This window comes from Sparus aurata, chromosome 15, assembly GCF_900880675.1.
Source record: "Sparus aurata chromosome 15, fSpaAur1.1, whole genome shotgun sequence".
Classification (NCBI taxonomy): Eukaryota; Metazoa; Chordata; class Actinopteri; order Spariformes; family Sparidae; genus Sparus; species Sparus aurata.
This window is the reverse complement of record NC_044201.1, coordinates 16,158,468-16,174,210: the sequence shown is the minus strand read 5'-3', so window position 1 is coordinate 16,174,210 and position 15,743 is coordinate 16,158,468. Positions and strand designations below refer to the sequence as shown.

At 42.3% G+C, this 15,743-nt stretch overlaps 2 protein-coding genes across 2 annotated transcripts; one reads left to right on the top strand and one right to left on the bottom strand.

Moving 5' to 3' along the window:
- Positions 1-38: 38 nt before the first annotated feature.
- Positions 39-5,673, bottom strand: znf518a (zinc finger protein 518A). The gene is made up of 3 exons (XM_030442487.1): positions 5,446-5,673; positions 2,264-4,508; positions 39-2,116 (listed from the first exon to the last, which is right to left on the bottom strand). The coding sequence occupies exons 2-3, from the start codon at positions 4,491-4,493 to the stop codon at positions 1,431-1,433; spliced, it is 2,916 nt and encodes a 971-aa protein (XP_030298347.1). The 5' UTR covers positions 4,494-4,508; positions 5,446-5,673; the 3' UTR covers positions 39-1,430.
- Positions 5,674-10,317: 4,644 nt separating this feature from the next.
- On the top strand, positions 10,318-14,617 carry ccnj (cyclin J). Its single transcript, XM_030441111.1, has 6 exons — positions 10,318-10,477; positions 10,715-10,807; positions 11,814-12,024; positions 12,106-12,405; positions 13,238-13,397; positions 13,543-14,617. Exons 2-6 carry the CDS (start codon positions 10,739-10,741, stop codon positions 13,895-13,897), a joined length of 1,095 nt encoding a protein of 364 aa, XP_030296971.1. The 5' UTR covers positions 10,318-10,477; positions 10,715-10,738; the 3' UTR covers positions 13,898-14,617.
- The last annotated feature ends 1,126 nt before the right edge of the window (positions 14,618-15,743 follow it).

The following is a 15,743-nucleotide window of genomic DNA, read 5'->3' as shown; positions in this document are numbered from 1 at the left end:
TCAGCTCACATCTTCAGTCACCACACAATGCCACCAGGAACTGACAAACTGATGAATTTATTTTGTGGTCAACAAGTAATGCTATCATACTCATGCACATTTGTTGCATAATGAAAAATTCCTAGGCACTTGGTGGAAATTCTCAGGTAATATTTTACAGTACCTATATCTATATACAATTATAAATCTCTTGTCTATATTGAAAAAAAAAAAAAGAATATATACACAGTGAGTTACTGACACTGAAGTGTGCACTGCACAAACAGGTATACACGCACAATATCAGTATGCAGGACAGGTGCATCTGTCCAATGGTCCTTGACTAACACACACACATACATACATACATACATACATACACACAGAGGAGCCACTGTTCCCTTGCTGAGAATACGGAGGGATCACGGCTGCATAAGGAAATGTTTAGCCACAGTAGGACACTGGTTGAGATTGTCAAAGGCTTCGGCCTGATAAGGTGAGGTAACGGGGAAATATAAATCCTCCTTTCATAGTGCAATTAAAAGATAAGATTATCGTTTCAAGTCAAAAGAGAGGAAACTCACTGGGGAAAACGTGATCAAATCATCCAGGCCTCTTGAATTCATGTTTACAAAGAAAATTATCTTGCTAGAATCTCACTTACATCAAAAAAACACAGGTTTACTTTGTTTTGTTTTTTTTAATTAAATCGCGTCTTTAGGGACTTCTGCTCCCGCTGGATGAATGCATGAAAATATACCTCTTCCAGATAATACTATATTTGAACATAATTTGGAGTTTATACAAAAGATTTTACAAATACACCGATTCTTCAAAAGGGCCGGTAAAAAGCATAAAGAAAAGCATATAAAGACTAAACCTAAGAGTCATAAATAAATGTTGAATAAAACAGCTTATTGTCTTTTTTTGTTGTCGTTTAAAACACACAGTTTTGGTTTATCTGAGTAACTTATGGGTCTCTGCGTCCCGTTCCAGAAACATAAATATGATAGCTACCACGCTGTATAGCCTACCCGTACATAAACTGATTCATAAAATTCAGATGGTATGGCAAATATACATATTACAGTGTTCTATAAAAGATTCCATACGACAGTGTACTTAAATCACTTAAATAAAGCTATATTGCGTAGACAAAATACAAACACTAAAAAGAACTAAATTATCGACACGTGTGGCTTTACAAATAATCTACAAAGAGTCTGTAGCAAGCTACTCAAACTGGGAGAGACGACAGGTAAAGGTTTAAATTACCCTGAGAATGTGAACCCTCCAGGAAGCATGATCGTGTGATTCTCCCCAAACCGACCAATCACAATTAAGACTTAGAAAAAAAAATAAAAAAAACTGAGGAGGCCACCTATCACTTTCCACTATTGTCTTTTTTTTTGTATTGCAAAGTCGTCTTTTTCCAGACGAATTCTTGTTTTTCATCCAGTGTGCGCGACATTTAAAGAGTTTTCACAGTGTGGCTTTTTCCACTCCATCAGATGTCGCTGCCGATGGACCATCCACGTTTCCTGACTTGTGAAGACCCTGCCGCAGAACCAGCAGCGAAACTTCTGCACGGCATCCCTGCTGGGAGAGACTGCTCCCACGACTTCGTACTTTTTCCTGCTCAACCTTCGTAGTTTCAATTTCAACATGAACCTCTCCTGTACAAAGTTTTTACCACGCCCCGATGGATCAGGTGGAGCGTCTGTTGCGTCATCCGTCTTCGGGACCTCACCGTTCATAGCTGAGAGAGCGTTGACAGTTCTACGTGACAGTACGACCTTCTGCACCTCTCCTTTGTACCTGTTGATGACCTCCATGATCCTGGTGACCTCGGGGATGTCGACGTCTGGGTGATTTAGCACCACAACAGGCTGGTCTCCAGCTGGACGCTTAACCAACTGAGATGGACTTATGGCTACTAACTTCAAGGTCCTCTCCTTGGTTTTTGGGACCGGCTGCCACTGGTGGCCAGAGGCTGGCGTGGGCTCCTGTTGGATGGCTTTCACTGCGGGCAAGTTGGTGTTGGAGAGGACATCTGGGCAGGAATCTGCAAGCACTTCTCCGTCTCTATTACCCTCAACACTTGGCTCTGAAGGGACAGGTAGGCTTACATCTTCACCTGCAAGACAGAAGGTGAAAATACTCATTTTAACACAGACAAGCTTGATATTGCTCTTGATTTGTAACATGTGAACATTCAGGTGTACTTAAAGAAAAAGGCAATGCATGTCAAATCCTACGCATAAACTATAATTTGCCGTCTTACCCTGTGGTGTAATCACAGGTTGGGATACAGGGGAGGACTCTGTGTAGCTGCTGTGAGCAGTCGCTCCGTCAGCAGCCGGACTCATCTCATCGTCTTCAACATGGTGGTCGATGCAGCTGCCTGATGTTTGGAGCTGCACGTTCTCGACACACATCTCTACTTCAGTCGTGGCTGCAGCCCTTGAATTTGAGTGGTCTGTCCCAGCAGCTGAATCGCTCATGTCAACCTCTGTTTCCAATAACAGTGACTTATCTGCGTATTCTTGCGCTGACAGCAAGGCTCCAAGCACAACAGGCGCGTTTCCGTCCATCTTGTTAGACACCGTTGGCTCTGTTAGTTCTTCCCCTGCATTCAACTGAGGAATCGAAGTGATGGCTTCAGAAGGGTCGTGCAGGTCGGTCTTGGGGGCTTTGGTCCATGTCTTCTCGTGTGCTTCTGTTAGCGGCGTGTTTTGGAGACTCTTCGCCGAATTCTCTAATGTTGTATGAGGGCTGGGAAGTCCGTGACAGTCATCTGTCGGACCAACTCCTGATGGAGACAAAGAGCTTTGTGACACCCACTGCTTCTCCTTCACTGGATTCTTCTTCAACACTATCTTCAAAGGCAATCCTGAAGATCCTTTATCTACTTTTCTAGATCTGGCTTTCCTTCTTCGTCTTCGCTTTCGTCTCCTATTTTTTGGTACAACTTTATGATTGGATGTCTGCTGCTCTACGCTGTCATTCGTCAGCTTCAGCTCACTGGGGATGTTCATCCCATCATTGTCCTGCATAGGCTCCTCTTGTTTTTTCCCATGCTCCTCAATTTCCTGATCAGTCTTTAGCTCCTGATTTTCCCTGTTTTCCTGCATCTGACTGCACTCTGACGGCTCTTTCTGGCCTGGCACTGAGAAGTCGTTAATTAGTTTGGTTTCATTTTGTGGAGAACATGTATCAGCACTAAAATGTGACTGGCATCCTTTTTGGTCGACGACACAACGAGCATCATCAGCAGTTTCAGGGGGAACGGTTTCCTTATCTGATGATGTCGTCATTTTCAACTTCTTGGCGTATGTTGCACCGTTCTGAGCGACAGTTATCTTGTTCTTGACTGTCAGGACAGTTAGGTCTGATGAGTTCGACACAAGGCCGTTCTCCACCTTGGGGTGAAGATTCATATCTTGAGGGACGTTTGACAAAACGGTTTTAAGAGCCTTGGTCCATTTCTGGTCATTGGTTTCCCCAGCAACAGACTTCATCAGAAAATGTTGCGTCTCCTCTAGTGTCGTTTGTGGATCTGACAGATGGCAGTATTTATCCAGGAATTCTCTCCCTGGCAGAGAAAGGCAGTCCTGTGTCAGCCAACACATTTCCCTAACTGCACTTCTTGTTAATCTAGGCTTAATTTTTGGGATTGGGTCATTAGGATTCATTGCTATGGAATGACCCTTCCTCGTCTTCTTCCTCTGGTAACCATTCTGGCATCCATGGGCAGCCTTTATGTGCTTAGTGATCATCCACTTCTGAGATGCCTCATAGCCACAGTGCTGACAACGCAAGGTTTGAGTGGTTGTTTTAGGCCCAAACTTATTCTTATCCTTTGTGTGCAGCAATAGATCATCATTTGCTTCTTCCAGGCATAAATTATGTGCACACACGTGCTCTAAGAATACTCGAAGATCACCTGTAGAGAATTTCTGACACATTTCACATGAGTATTTGCCATTTTGGCAGTGATACACAGTCAGGTGGGCACTGTATTCAGGCCATGTGCGTTGAACATTGTCATTACAAATGCTGCAACTAGAAAAAGTGTCTTTGTGGCTTAATAGATGAACCTGAAGGTAGGAGAACTCATGTGTGCTAAAAGTGCACATGTGGCAGGAAAACACTGGCGGGCTCCCGCTGTGTTTGTCCTCAAAGTGTCTCGCCAAGTCTTTGGGAGCGTATTCCAAGTTGTCCCTACATTGAGCGCACGTGAACCTGAGTGTATTGCCACTGTCATTCGTCCTGTGCTGGTTCTGCTGTGCTTCCTGGGGGGGCTTCTTTGATGAAGGCCCCACTGTGCTTTGCTCCCACTCCTCTGCTATCTTCTTTGGTCCACGCTTATCTCCACTTTGCATAGTTGGGGGCTGAGTGGCAGTCTTCCTGCGGTGGAGCCATTTGTGCCAATCTTTGTTCTTCTTCTTGTTGTTGACACGTCGTTTATTACCTCCCGTGGAGGCATCTGCGCTCATATCCACCGAATCCATGGTTCAACAGGGTTTCTGTAAGTGCAGAGAGGAGTCGACAAATAAATCATGCAGACTCTAGGGGAGGGGGATGCTACAAATCAAGGAGTGCTTTATGAAATGTACTTTGGCTTGGTTTTAAAGCGACACTAAGACAGTGTGCTCTGCCTGTCGAGGCTGCCGTTTCGTAATTTTACAGTAACACCTATAAAAAAAAAGAAGCTGCATTCACTGTTCTACTCTGCACACTCCTTTACAAAGTCCACCTGTAGCTGGCTAGTCAAAAGCCTCTGCACGTATATTTATTAAGTCATCACACTCACGATCAGGTACAACACCAGTAACTTAACTTTAACGCACATCGACCACCAGGTGCAGGAGGAGGTTGTACACTTAACAACACAGTAGTGAACTTCAACACACAACTACATGCACTGCAGTGGGAGGGTGCAATAAAAAAAAACATCCAAATAAGCAACAAAAAAACGCATGCAACCAATAAAAGAGGAGAATTGCTCAGTGTAGTAATCCTCAATAGTGAACTAATCGGTGGAGTCGTGCGGCCATTGTGCAGTTTGACTTGACCACAACAAAGTGATGAGCCTGCCTTTGTAGCGAGCAAAACCACCGCCTGGGTAAACAGCGAAGTTCCGATCAAACTATCAGCCCGTGATAACCGTTACCACCATGGAAACACACGACGGTTGTCTTTTCGCAGGCGAAGCTGGCCGTGCGAGCGTGCGGGCGGTTATGAATTAACGCGACGCGACGAGAGACGAAATAACTTGAGGAATTAAAAAAAAAGAGAGAAGAAAAAAAAACGTGGCGGCGAAGTTACGACGGGGCGCTCTGCGAAGCTTGCACCGACTTCTCACTGCGGACTAAAAACAAACACCGTGCGAGACGGATTGAACATAAACGTGAAGTTGTGGGTGCTGTCGTGTGTGCGTTGTTTTTTTTTTTTTTTTTTTACCTTTTCTTTCGAGGGGGAGCCTTGACAGCTCAGCGAGTGGCAGCCATGATGGTCTCATACGGGGATTACAGCCCTCTGAGCTGCTTTTAGCCTTTAGCCTGGTGCCTCCCGACGGAGAGCCGCGCCGTCCCGGGCCTGCAGCTACACACACACACACACACACTGTCGTGCGTTTACGTTTAACCCGGGTAGGGACACTACACCTCTGTCAGAATGCGCTTCAACAAACCCGGAATGGTGTAAAAAAAAAAAAAAAAAAAAAAAAAACATTACAAGCGAAGCACCTCTCCCCCCTTCACGTCCTCTGGACAGCAACCTCTAGCTGCATCCATCACACTTCATTGTTTCATGCAGGGAACAATGGGGCTGAAATGTTCCTTTCTACCCTTTGTCAGCTACTAAACTGAGTTTAAAATAAGGATTATGTGCCCACCTCATCACACAGGTGTGCTATAAAATACTATTTAGTCTGGTTTTCACTCCCTTCACTTAGAGGCTTATGGCATAGTCATTATGTGACTTGGGCATAGTCATATATTGCTATTTTTAGATGAAATTGGCTGCTTGTGAATGCCACAGGTTGGTTTGTCAGTGGTAGCCTACCAGTCTGTGAGTAGATAAAGGAGAACATCATTGTTTCAGGATGAACTGTTCCAAAAGGACGTTGCATGAGTAGGCCACTGTTAAAAATGTATTGATAATGCAAAGCCAAAAAGAGGAAGGGTTCACCCAGTCAAAGTGGCTCTACGGAACATCTGTGTTGTGTTGGAGGCAAGGACGTCATAATTATACCTGGACATGGCCACGGAGGCCTGAAGCCAAAATGAGTCAACTGTCTTCTACATTGTGGGACTCATAGAGCCTCCACACTCGAGAGTTTTCTCTGACCAAACAGGGATAAAATGATTAAATTGTGCAGCTCTAATAGACTTTCCAAATGTTATTGGGCTGAGTGGCTAAAATTCTGACAGTGAAACGAGTAATTTCGCAGTTGTCAGTTGTAATGTATCCATCATTTTTGCAGACGCTTCTCAAAAAAGTATTTTTTGGGCCCCAGTGAATCAAGTGACGATGTAATTGCAGGGTTTGGCCACTAGGACAACTGGTTTAAACCCTGGTGCTCTTCCTGGGGGCCTAGTTGGAGGCTGGTCGTTAGCTTATGTTAGAGAAGACTCTATAGAGTGGTTTAGTTTGTAATCTTAAAAATCTGTATCTTAAAAATATAAATATAGAAGTTGTCACTGACAACAAACGTCATCACACTGAACAGAGATTCGTCTACACACTAGTCCGTCTTCACAAGCGGACTTCGTTGCAAATTATTCTAACGTAATTTTGTAGTAAGGCACTTTTAATTTATAGGATTTATTAAGCAGGCTATTTTATATATACTTGTTAAAAGTAATATTTATATATATTCACTTCAGTGCTGTCGTTTGTGGGCTTTCCATCAAAACAAAAAGACGAGTTGTTGTCTTTAATTTTAAACAATGACAATCTAAACCAGACAGTATTGAGTAATACCTGCAGCCCAGTGCTACGCGCCATCCTGACTCTCTTCCCATTTTCATCATCACCTAGCTGTTCAGCGAAATAAAGCCATAAAACAGCCCAAAAATTATGTGTACAACAAAAGTCTTGACATTTTTTCGACATCTAAATGTAGAAATGTTACATATTATGTATTTAACTGTTGCTTTTGAGCACGGGTGCCCAAACTCTTTCCCTTGGAAGGCTAAAAGTGTCTCAAGGATCCCAAGTAACCAAAACTGACTGACCTGTGCATGAGATCCGCCATGCTCAGGTTATGAAAAATAATTAATAACTAGGTGTCCTACATATTTTATGAGCCCTTTTGCCTCACAAAAAGATAACAGAATGAACATGATCATATTTCTTTGATTATTTTTCTTTTTTTGTTGTTGTTTATTTGTTTTGCTCGAAACATTGTGCAAGCCAAATTGAACGTTAAGGTTGGCAAACTTTGGCCTGTGAGCCCCCTTCAGGCAACCCTTCTTTAGAGACAGTATACAATACATTTTGATATTGGATTTCATAGCACTAAGGTAGTCTTTAAATGTAAACTTTTGACTTCAATGTGAAATCACTGAATGTCTGCACTCCATCATTCCCATGTGACTAGTCGTTGAATCTTGTGAATAAGTCTATATTGGCAGAGTGACCTTTGTGCTGCCACAACGCCCCCAAAACCTAAGATAAGGCAAGGATGAGCATTTGTACTACCAAGTAACGTCAGAAGTACAGCGGAAAAATCAATGATTCAGGTTTAGAAACCGGGTGAGTCACTGGAAATCCTTGGCGTCAACGAAACCCCCTCTGACCACAATATTTCTGATGTGATTAGACCCGAAACAGAATGCTCTTTCTGCAAACACTGATCCAGAGTAGTATAAATCCCCGACACACAGCTTACATCCTCTACTTTTGTATTTCTGTCAGGCAGTTCTGGAAAAAAAAGAGCAGCAGTGAGTTGTTCAAAGGGTCAATGGACGTCTGATGCCCTCCACCAAAGCACCGCATGACACCCGGGGGAAGAAAGGCAGAGCAAGGACTGCCACCAGTTCCCTCCACCCAGGACACCATTTGTTTCCTTTGGGAGACATTTGTAGTCCATTAAGAGGAGGACTAAACCCACCACCTCAACAGCCTCTTACACAGAGGAGCTAGCATCACCAATCCTCTTAAGACTCACCCCCCCCCAGCCACAATCTCTGGACTGCTCTTTTTATTATTTAAGCACAAAATGGAACCACTATGATGAGTTGATTTTATTGAATTTGCAGCAGTTCTCCCCACAGAACACAGAAAGAAAATCAAAACAAAATGTAAGCTTACTTCCAGCAGAGTATATCTTTCATAGATGTGATTACATTTAATTAGCAGATAACACAGTGTGTTTCCTTGACTTTAGTGGATGTTTCTAAAGCTACATATTCAGTTTTTTTAAGCTAGTTCTTTAAATGAGGGTATTTGTGTGACTGATCCCATTCTAGGAAACATTGCCTGACAATAAATAACTGGATCTGACATAATTGAATCGTACTGGCTCCATGACTTACCTCCTTGGAAGCAATAGAAAAGTCATTACACTAGCTTTACCTCTTGGATTCATTTCATAAATCTTGTTTTCTCCTGGCACTGCCGACTCAACACAGTAGATATCCCCCGCAAGCTCCAGACAAAATCTCCCATGCTGCTTGAACGCAGATAAGCAACGTATTTCCTGTGGCCTTTGATGATATATACGACCAGTTTCTCTCTGTTTCATCAGCAAATGGTGCATTATACAGTGTTAGTTCCTTTGCTCTTGAAAGACAGGGAAGCCATTGTAGCGTCGATGTCTCTTTAACCTATTTGGGTCAAACTGACTTGTGCTGTGGTGCTGGGGACATCTGACCCATTTTGAGTCGATGCCACACAAGTGAACAACCAGGGAGGTGATAGGTTATGGTAAGTGTTTGCCAAAAATGGTGATTTCCATTCTTGTAACACTCGCTAGATCTCAACATTGCTCTAAGTGGACCCAGACACATATCGTGTAACACTCACTTCACTCAGGAGTAGAGACAGATGGGCTTCTCTGAGTGTAAATACTGTAGTAAAATATCAGATTAGAATATTAATGATATGAAACAGAGGAGACACACCTTGCGTGAGTTTCTTTTTGTAGAATAATCATTATTTAAACGTGGAATATGTAAGAATTTTAGTATGAAAATAAGATTATTGAAATGATTTTTAAAAATGTGAAGAACTGTGAGTTTAAACATTTTATCAAAGAAGTATACGTTTTTGTGTTGCAGAGATATCTACTGAAGTTAGCATGCAAACAAGCTATCACCAACAATCTGCTGGTCATCTGACTGAGCTCTCCATCTAACAGCAGCTGCAGTTAGAAGCAGTTAGCGGTTACTATGGCGATATGTTGACTTTTATTCGTTTGGTGGTTGAAATCGAGAACTGGTTAAATCTTACATATTGCCCCTTTAAGAATACAGGTATTCATTAGTGTTGCATTGAGAAGGTAATTGGCCAGATCCAAAAAAAATCCTATTCTACAATATACTGTGTGACTTGAAATTAAATTAGAAAGAATATATGTGTAGTGTATTTCCATGGGTTTTATTTCCACATCCAAAAGTCCATGAACGTCTCAGGTTGATCTGGCTAATGTCGGCATTGTCAGAAAGGTTAGTGGCAGGAAAGAGTTAACTGAATCCATTTTTACTTTTTTATGTTACCAATATCTTAAATACCATACAGTGATATTTTACAGTGACTTGTTCTATTGTCCAAAAAGTGAAAACTGTCAGAAACTCCCCCCATGTGAGTAAACCTGATGTATTTTAAGTTGTGACAGTGACACTTTACTTTGGCTTTGGCTTTAGTTTTTCAATAAAATCTGATTGGCCAAATTTTCAGTCAACAGTGTTACGAGGTGTTTAGGTTTCTAATAGAACATAGAAGTCATGGTCGCACCTTGCTTCGGAAAACTGGATCGTGACACATTCTGTTAGTATGATTTATTGTCACTGATCACTGGCTGCATCAGCCCAGTGATTGGATGTCGCGAGTTACTACACTCACTTGTAATTGGCTGCGTCCTGTGCGTAATGTCAGTCCTGGCAACGGGGTGATGCCTTCAAGTGCTAATCGGAAACCTTTTATTCAGATATAACAGAAATTGTAAAACTGAACTATTACTTTAGGGGAATAGACTCGATCAAAATACAGTATGATGTGATTTATATTCTACACATTTAACAACCGTTGCGTTTTTCACACGCTCAACGCAACTTATCCGCCGGTTCAGGCACTCCCCTCTCGAACTTGGTGTTTCCGGCGGCATATGAAGGCAGCAGCAGCGTTTGCTGAACTCGTGCTGACTGAGCCGAAGAACCTTCACTGACTGACTACAACAATGAGTGTGAGCGAGCATGTCCGGCTAGTTTGAATTGAAGTTTTACTTCAGTTAAACTGCCCCGTAACATTCATTACATGTGCTCATTGGGTGAGTCTCCACTTTTAATCCGTCAGAAGTCACATGTTTTTATTTCATAGTGTATAAAAAAAAACAATTAATACGATGAACGACAGCCGATCATTGTTGACGCTGCTGGCCCAAACTCCTGACGCGCCACCGTGAGAGCTCAGTTTAAAGGGTTATTGTGCGTCAGATGCTGTGATTCTCGTATTGAGTCTTCAGTGTAAGTTGACCGGTTGCCTGTCACGTGTATTTGCCTTGCAGAGGTTTACCGAAGCACTGTGTTAAATGGAGCTGGAGGACCAATGGTGGAAAGGACAGCTCGCTGCAGATATTTACCAGGCGCTCCGGTACAAAGTGAGTGACGCATAAGAACTTCAGTGATGGCTGCCAAAACAGACACATCGGAGCATCCATGGAAATTAATCACTCCTTACTATTATTTTTTATCTTGTGTACTAATTCTGGTTCCTGAATAGTATCTTGTTTTTGTTTTATAGGTTACTTTATTATTATTATTATTATTATTATTATTCGCATTTGCCATCCCTGTTGAACCTGTGCTCCTTGGATTGGACATGTGTGTTTTTTGCGTATATAGGCTTATAGTTCTAAATATCAATTAAAATCTATTAATAGATGCAAGTTTTCATTTTAAAAAACAAATGGTTAATATTAAAAACAAACATTTCTCATAAGCCGTGCTATGAATCTATTAATAGTATTTAATAGTCTAAAGAATTGTGCCTGAAGTGAAACTTGGAATTTTGTCAAGCACATTTTGGTTTGTGGTGTCTTAGTACTTACTATTCTCCACACACAGTTATAAGTATATCTGTGATGGGTTTATAGGCTACCATCCCAGACCAGGTTATCAGCCCAGCACAGGGCCGCCCCAAGAAGGGCCCACTTCACTCGGAAAGACACTTTGCTGAAGTCAGTCAATTAAGGGAACTTGGGATTCTATTACCATTTTGAATCTTTACAATAGCATACCGTACATTACAATAGCAGCTTGCTTTTGGCCTGTGGCCCACCATTGTGTTTTGGTTTTGGCCCTCCATAGGAAAAAGTTTTGGCACCCCTGTGATTTTAGGCTGGTAAATTAGGGGTTGTTTGTGCACTTGAGGACAAAAGCAGTGTCCCCAAGTGATAAACAGCAGATTTTTGTGTCAATTTTTAGGGATATGGGTGCATATGTGCATGGAAATGCAATTAAAGTCGAATGAAATGGGTCACATTACTTTAGATGACCAATATATTCACCAAAAAACTGAAAAAATATTTCACAGACACTGTAAACTTTGATTGTTCATCAAGGTAGTGCACTCTGAGATCTCAAACCTAACACATTGTCTAACAGGAGCTCAAGTTGCCTTCCTACAAAGGTCAGTCCCCCCAGCTCAACCTAAGAAGGTACTTTGCCGACCTCATAGCCATCGTCAGCAACCGCTTCAGGCTGTGTCCTGCAGCCAGACACCTGGCCGTCTACCTGCTCGACCTCTTCATGGACCGCTATGATGTGACGCTGCAGCAGCTTCATATGGTCTCACTCTCATGTCTTCTGTTGGCCAGTAAGTTTAGAAACTGACCTCGCACTCCAGCATGTTACTGCTCAGTCTCTGCAAGGTGTGACGTTTTATGCCCCATTTCAGGTAAATTTGAGGAAAGGGAGGACCGAGTGCCCAAGCTGGAGACCCTGAACAGCCTGGGCTGCATGAGCTCCATGAACCTGGTCCTGACCAAGCAGGGGTTACTTCACATGGAGCTGCTCCTGCTGGAGACCTTCCAGTGGAACCTGTACCTCCCTACAGCTGCTCATTTCATAGAGTACTACCTGTCCATTGCTGTCCATGAGGGAGACCTCCATGATGGCTGGCCTATGACCTGCCTGGAGAAGACCAAAGTGTACATGGCCAAGTATGCTGACTACTTCCTGGAGGTTTCCCTACAAGGTAGGTTGAATTTTGTTTTTCTTTTCTCTCCATTTTAAAATTGTTATTTTTTTGATTATTTACAGCTCATAAGTGGAGGTAAGGGTTAAAAGTTGATTTCAAACTCCTAACATGAAGGGGGGCAGCATGTTACCAGAGTAAACTAACTGCTGCTAACTGTAGCTACTGTTAGCTAGCAAGCGCAGATAACCGTGCAGCTGACGGTTGAATTAGCTGACTCTGCCCGGACTGAGAGCTCGGAGCACCGCGGGGTCTTAGTGTTGGGCTATCACCTCTTGAGGCACAAACTTGAGAGACATGAGCTGGTTATTGTGCTAACTTCTATAGATATCTCTTCAACACAATACATATTTGACATATTGTCAAAATTGTCATTTTTTTACATCCTATCGATAATTTTAATTAATTTTGAGTATTTTAAAGGAGCACCATGTAGTTTGGGAGAATCTTTTTGTGCATAAACAAAGTAAAACAATAAAACTCTCTTTGTTTTCATTCTTGAATAAACCGAATGTGTTTATATTTGGCAGACCCTGCCACCTTTCTAGCTTCAAAAGGTGTTCTGGGGACCTTTTTCTCCTCTGAGAACAACTTGTTTATTCAGTGATATTTGTATTGTCACCTCAATTATATGGTAAATATCAAAATTCTGAGTTGTCTTCTTCAAAACTATACAACGCCCCTTTTAAAACTAAAATTCCGACATATTGCACCTCTTCAAAACAAATCTACAAAGTTCGATTCCAGCCTTAATTCAGGTTGATACCATTTATGAAGCCAGTTATTCGCTGCCTCTGTTGACGTTTGCCATCTTCTTTCTTTCTTCTCTCAGATCACGTGTTTTTGTGTTTTGCCCCCTCACTGGTGGCGGCTGCCTGTGTGGCCACCTCCCGCCTCATCCTCCGCCTGTCCCCTACATGGCCACCCCGACTGCAGCGCCTGGCAGGATACGCATGGGAGAACCTGGTCCCATGTGCCGAGAAACTACTCATGTGCGTATCTGTCTGTGCATGCTCATGACAGTTAATAAAATCAACTGCAGTCGCCAGGGACACGCAGTACAAGCAAGCAGTAGCTTATACATTTCATGCTAAACATGCTAATCGACAGTGCTACCATTTGTTCCTATTTTTGTAGTGCACATGACAGTGACGTCAAAGAGGCCAACAAGCAGAAGTGCCAGCAGCCTGGTCAGCAGCAGCAGGGCCAGACGGTGTACCACAGTTCAGGCCAGACAGCCACTGTGGCTCAGTACCTGCACCGGCCCAGCATGCAGTACGCGCAGCAGGCTACACAGCCAGGCCTGGCTCCTAACCACAGGCCTGCCTCCTACCTCAGCCACTCCACCGGCAGCCTGCAGGCTCCTAACGGCCCCCAGAACGGCACTACCCAGGCCATCACTACCTCACTGGATCCAAAGTCCAGCATCCCCAACAGGGCTTACCAAGTCAGCATGCACTACACCTGCGCTGCTCCGTGCTTTGACAGATGATGGATCCTCAGGGTTTAGTCATTTTTCAGGCAGTGAAAAATGTACATAGAGTGCAGTCAAGGGAATAGGAGTGTTTTTAATTTCAAGAGACCTGATGAGATCGGTACAGCACTTTGAACGATAAGGTGTGCGCACATGTGCAATATGCATACTCTGCTGTAATTTTCTGTGGAGAGTCTGCAATAGGATTTTCTTTAGTTTAAGATATCGAGTATGAATGTTGTTGAGAGGTTTGCTAGAGGCAGAGTTTGCACCTCTGTAAACGCTAGTGTTGCTGTATAATTTAGCTACAGACCAAAACACTAAGTACTGACTAAGCTAAGCCAAATTACCTCAGAAGTATTGAATGTACAAGTACCTGGTGCCTGTAGCCTTTAGTATTACTGTGCTATGTTAATGATGGTTACAAAAAAGGGACTTTGTGGTTGAGATAAAGGCACAGTTTATGTTGGTTTTCTGTTTTGTTTTGTTTTTGTTTCTTGAATGAGTGTCATTTGTAAAACTAGAAAAAAGAAAATACTCCTCTAGATGTCACAATTTATTTACAGAGAGAGGTTGTTGCTCTTCTGTACACAGAGGATTTCAGTCAGTGCTGTGCACTTCTACAGTGATAGTTTTAATAAAAGAGAAAAAGATCTGTTAGTTGAGCTGAGATTTTTGTCCTTTTTCTTTGATGTCATATTATTGCTATATTAAAATCCTAAGACATGGGTGATTGTGGACAACCTAGAGTCATCAGTTATTTTTTAGTTTCTGTTTGGGGAGAAACTGGATGTGCGACAGTAACCCTACATCATCTTTTAGGCATCCCAGTTATTGGCTGCAGCTGGAACTCAACACTTGCGGCTGATTTATGACCATGTGAAGCCAAAAGACCCAAACAAAGACAGCATGTGGTTTGATTTTGGGTGATTTGGGTCTCTCATTTACAATATGCATGACGGAAATGTAATAAAACAATCAGAGCTACATTTAATTGAAGTAATATCTAATACATTCCAGACTTTATATGACTCACCCAGTCCACTGACAGTGACATTTTTGCTCTGAGCAGCAGCTGTTATTGGGCCTTCCCAGTCAATAATATATTCCTGCTGTAGACAACAAGAGCAAAACTTTCTGCAATCTCAGTCTTGTGCAGCAGTGTGGTGTAGACTGTGGTTAACACAATAGGACCATAGCGAATGACCGACCAAAGTCAAATGCAATCCAATAAAACTGTTGTGCAGTAAAATCTACTGTTGTCTCACAAAGATAGAAACCCTCTAAGTAGACACAGTACAAAAACTGACCTATTGAAATAATGTGGCATTTTCAAAAATATCTTTAACATTGGAGTATTATAACATATTTAATTTGTTTTTTAGTCATGCTACAAATACTGTTCCACATAATAAAGTAATTATGGTGGCCAGTACGCTAAAACAATTACTATTGTGTTCTGACACCATAAAAAGTCCTTATTGGGAAAATCTACAGTTAAAATGTGTTTTTTTCAAAAGTGGGATTTTCAACTTTGAAGCTTTATTTAGCCAGATTAATGGCATTCAGTTGTTTTATGCAGGACCAAATATGATATTATCTGTCGAAGAAGCTTAGAATACACATACAAGGAATAGCGAAACTGATGCAGAGCTGCTCTGTCGGTCTGAATGTATGTCTTGTAGGCAGTTTCCACCGTCAGAAGATGAGAAAGTCTCTAAAAACCTTCTAGTTGTTCTGCAGGCGAGATAGTGACAGGGGCTTATGAGGTCTTAGAACCAGCAGCAAGAGCAGCTGGTTAATGAAAAAAATGTAATTTCCACCTGTATGCGGTTCAAAACGGTGGAAGGGAAGGTGCCAAAGG

Bases quoted from the DNA above. Each gene is read 5' to 3' on its own strand.
- znf518a (XM_030442487.1), bottom strand. From the start codon at position 4,493: ATGGATTCGGTGGATATGAGCGCAGATGCCTCCACGGGAGGTAATAAA. The intron at 2,117-2,263 runs GTAAGACGGCAA...TCTGTCTTGCAG, and splicing joins ACCTGTGATTACACCACAGG to GTGAAGATGTAAGCCTACCT.
- ccnj (XM_030441111.1), top strand. From the start codon at position 10,739: ATGGAGCTGGAGGACCAATGGTGGAAAGGACAGCTCGCTGCAGATATT. The intron at 10,808-11,813 runs GTGAGTGACGCA...ATTGTCTAACAG, and splicing joins ACCAGGCGCTCCGGTACAAA to GAGCTCAAGTTGCCTTCCTA. The intron at 12,025-12,105 runs GTAAGTTTAGAA...GCCCCATTTCAG, and splicing joins CTCATGTCTTCTGTTGGCCA to GTAAATTTGAGGAAAGGGAG.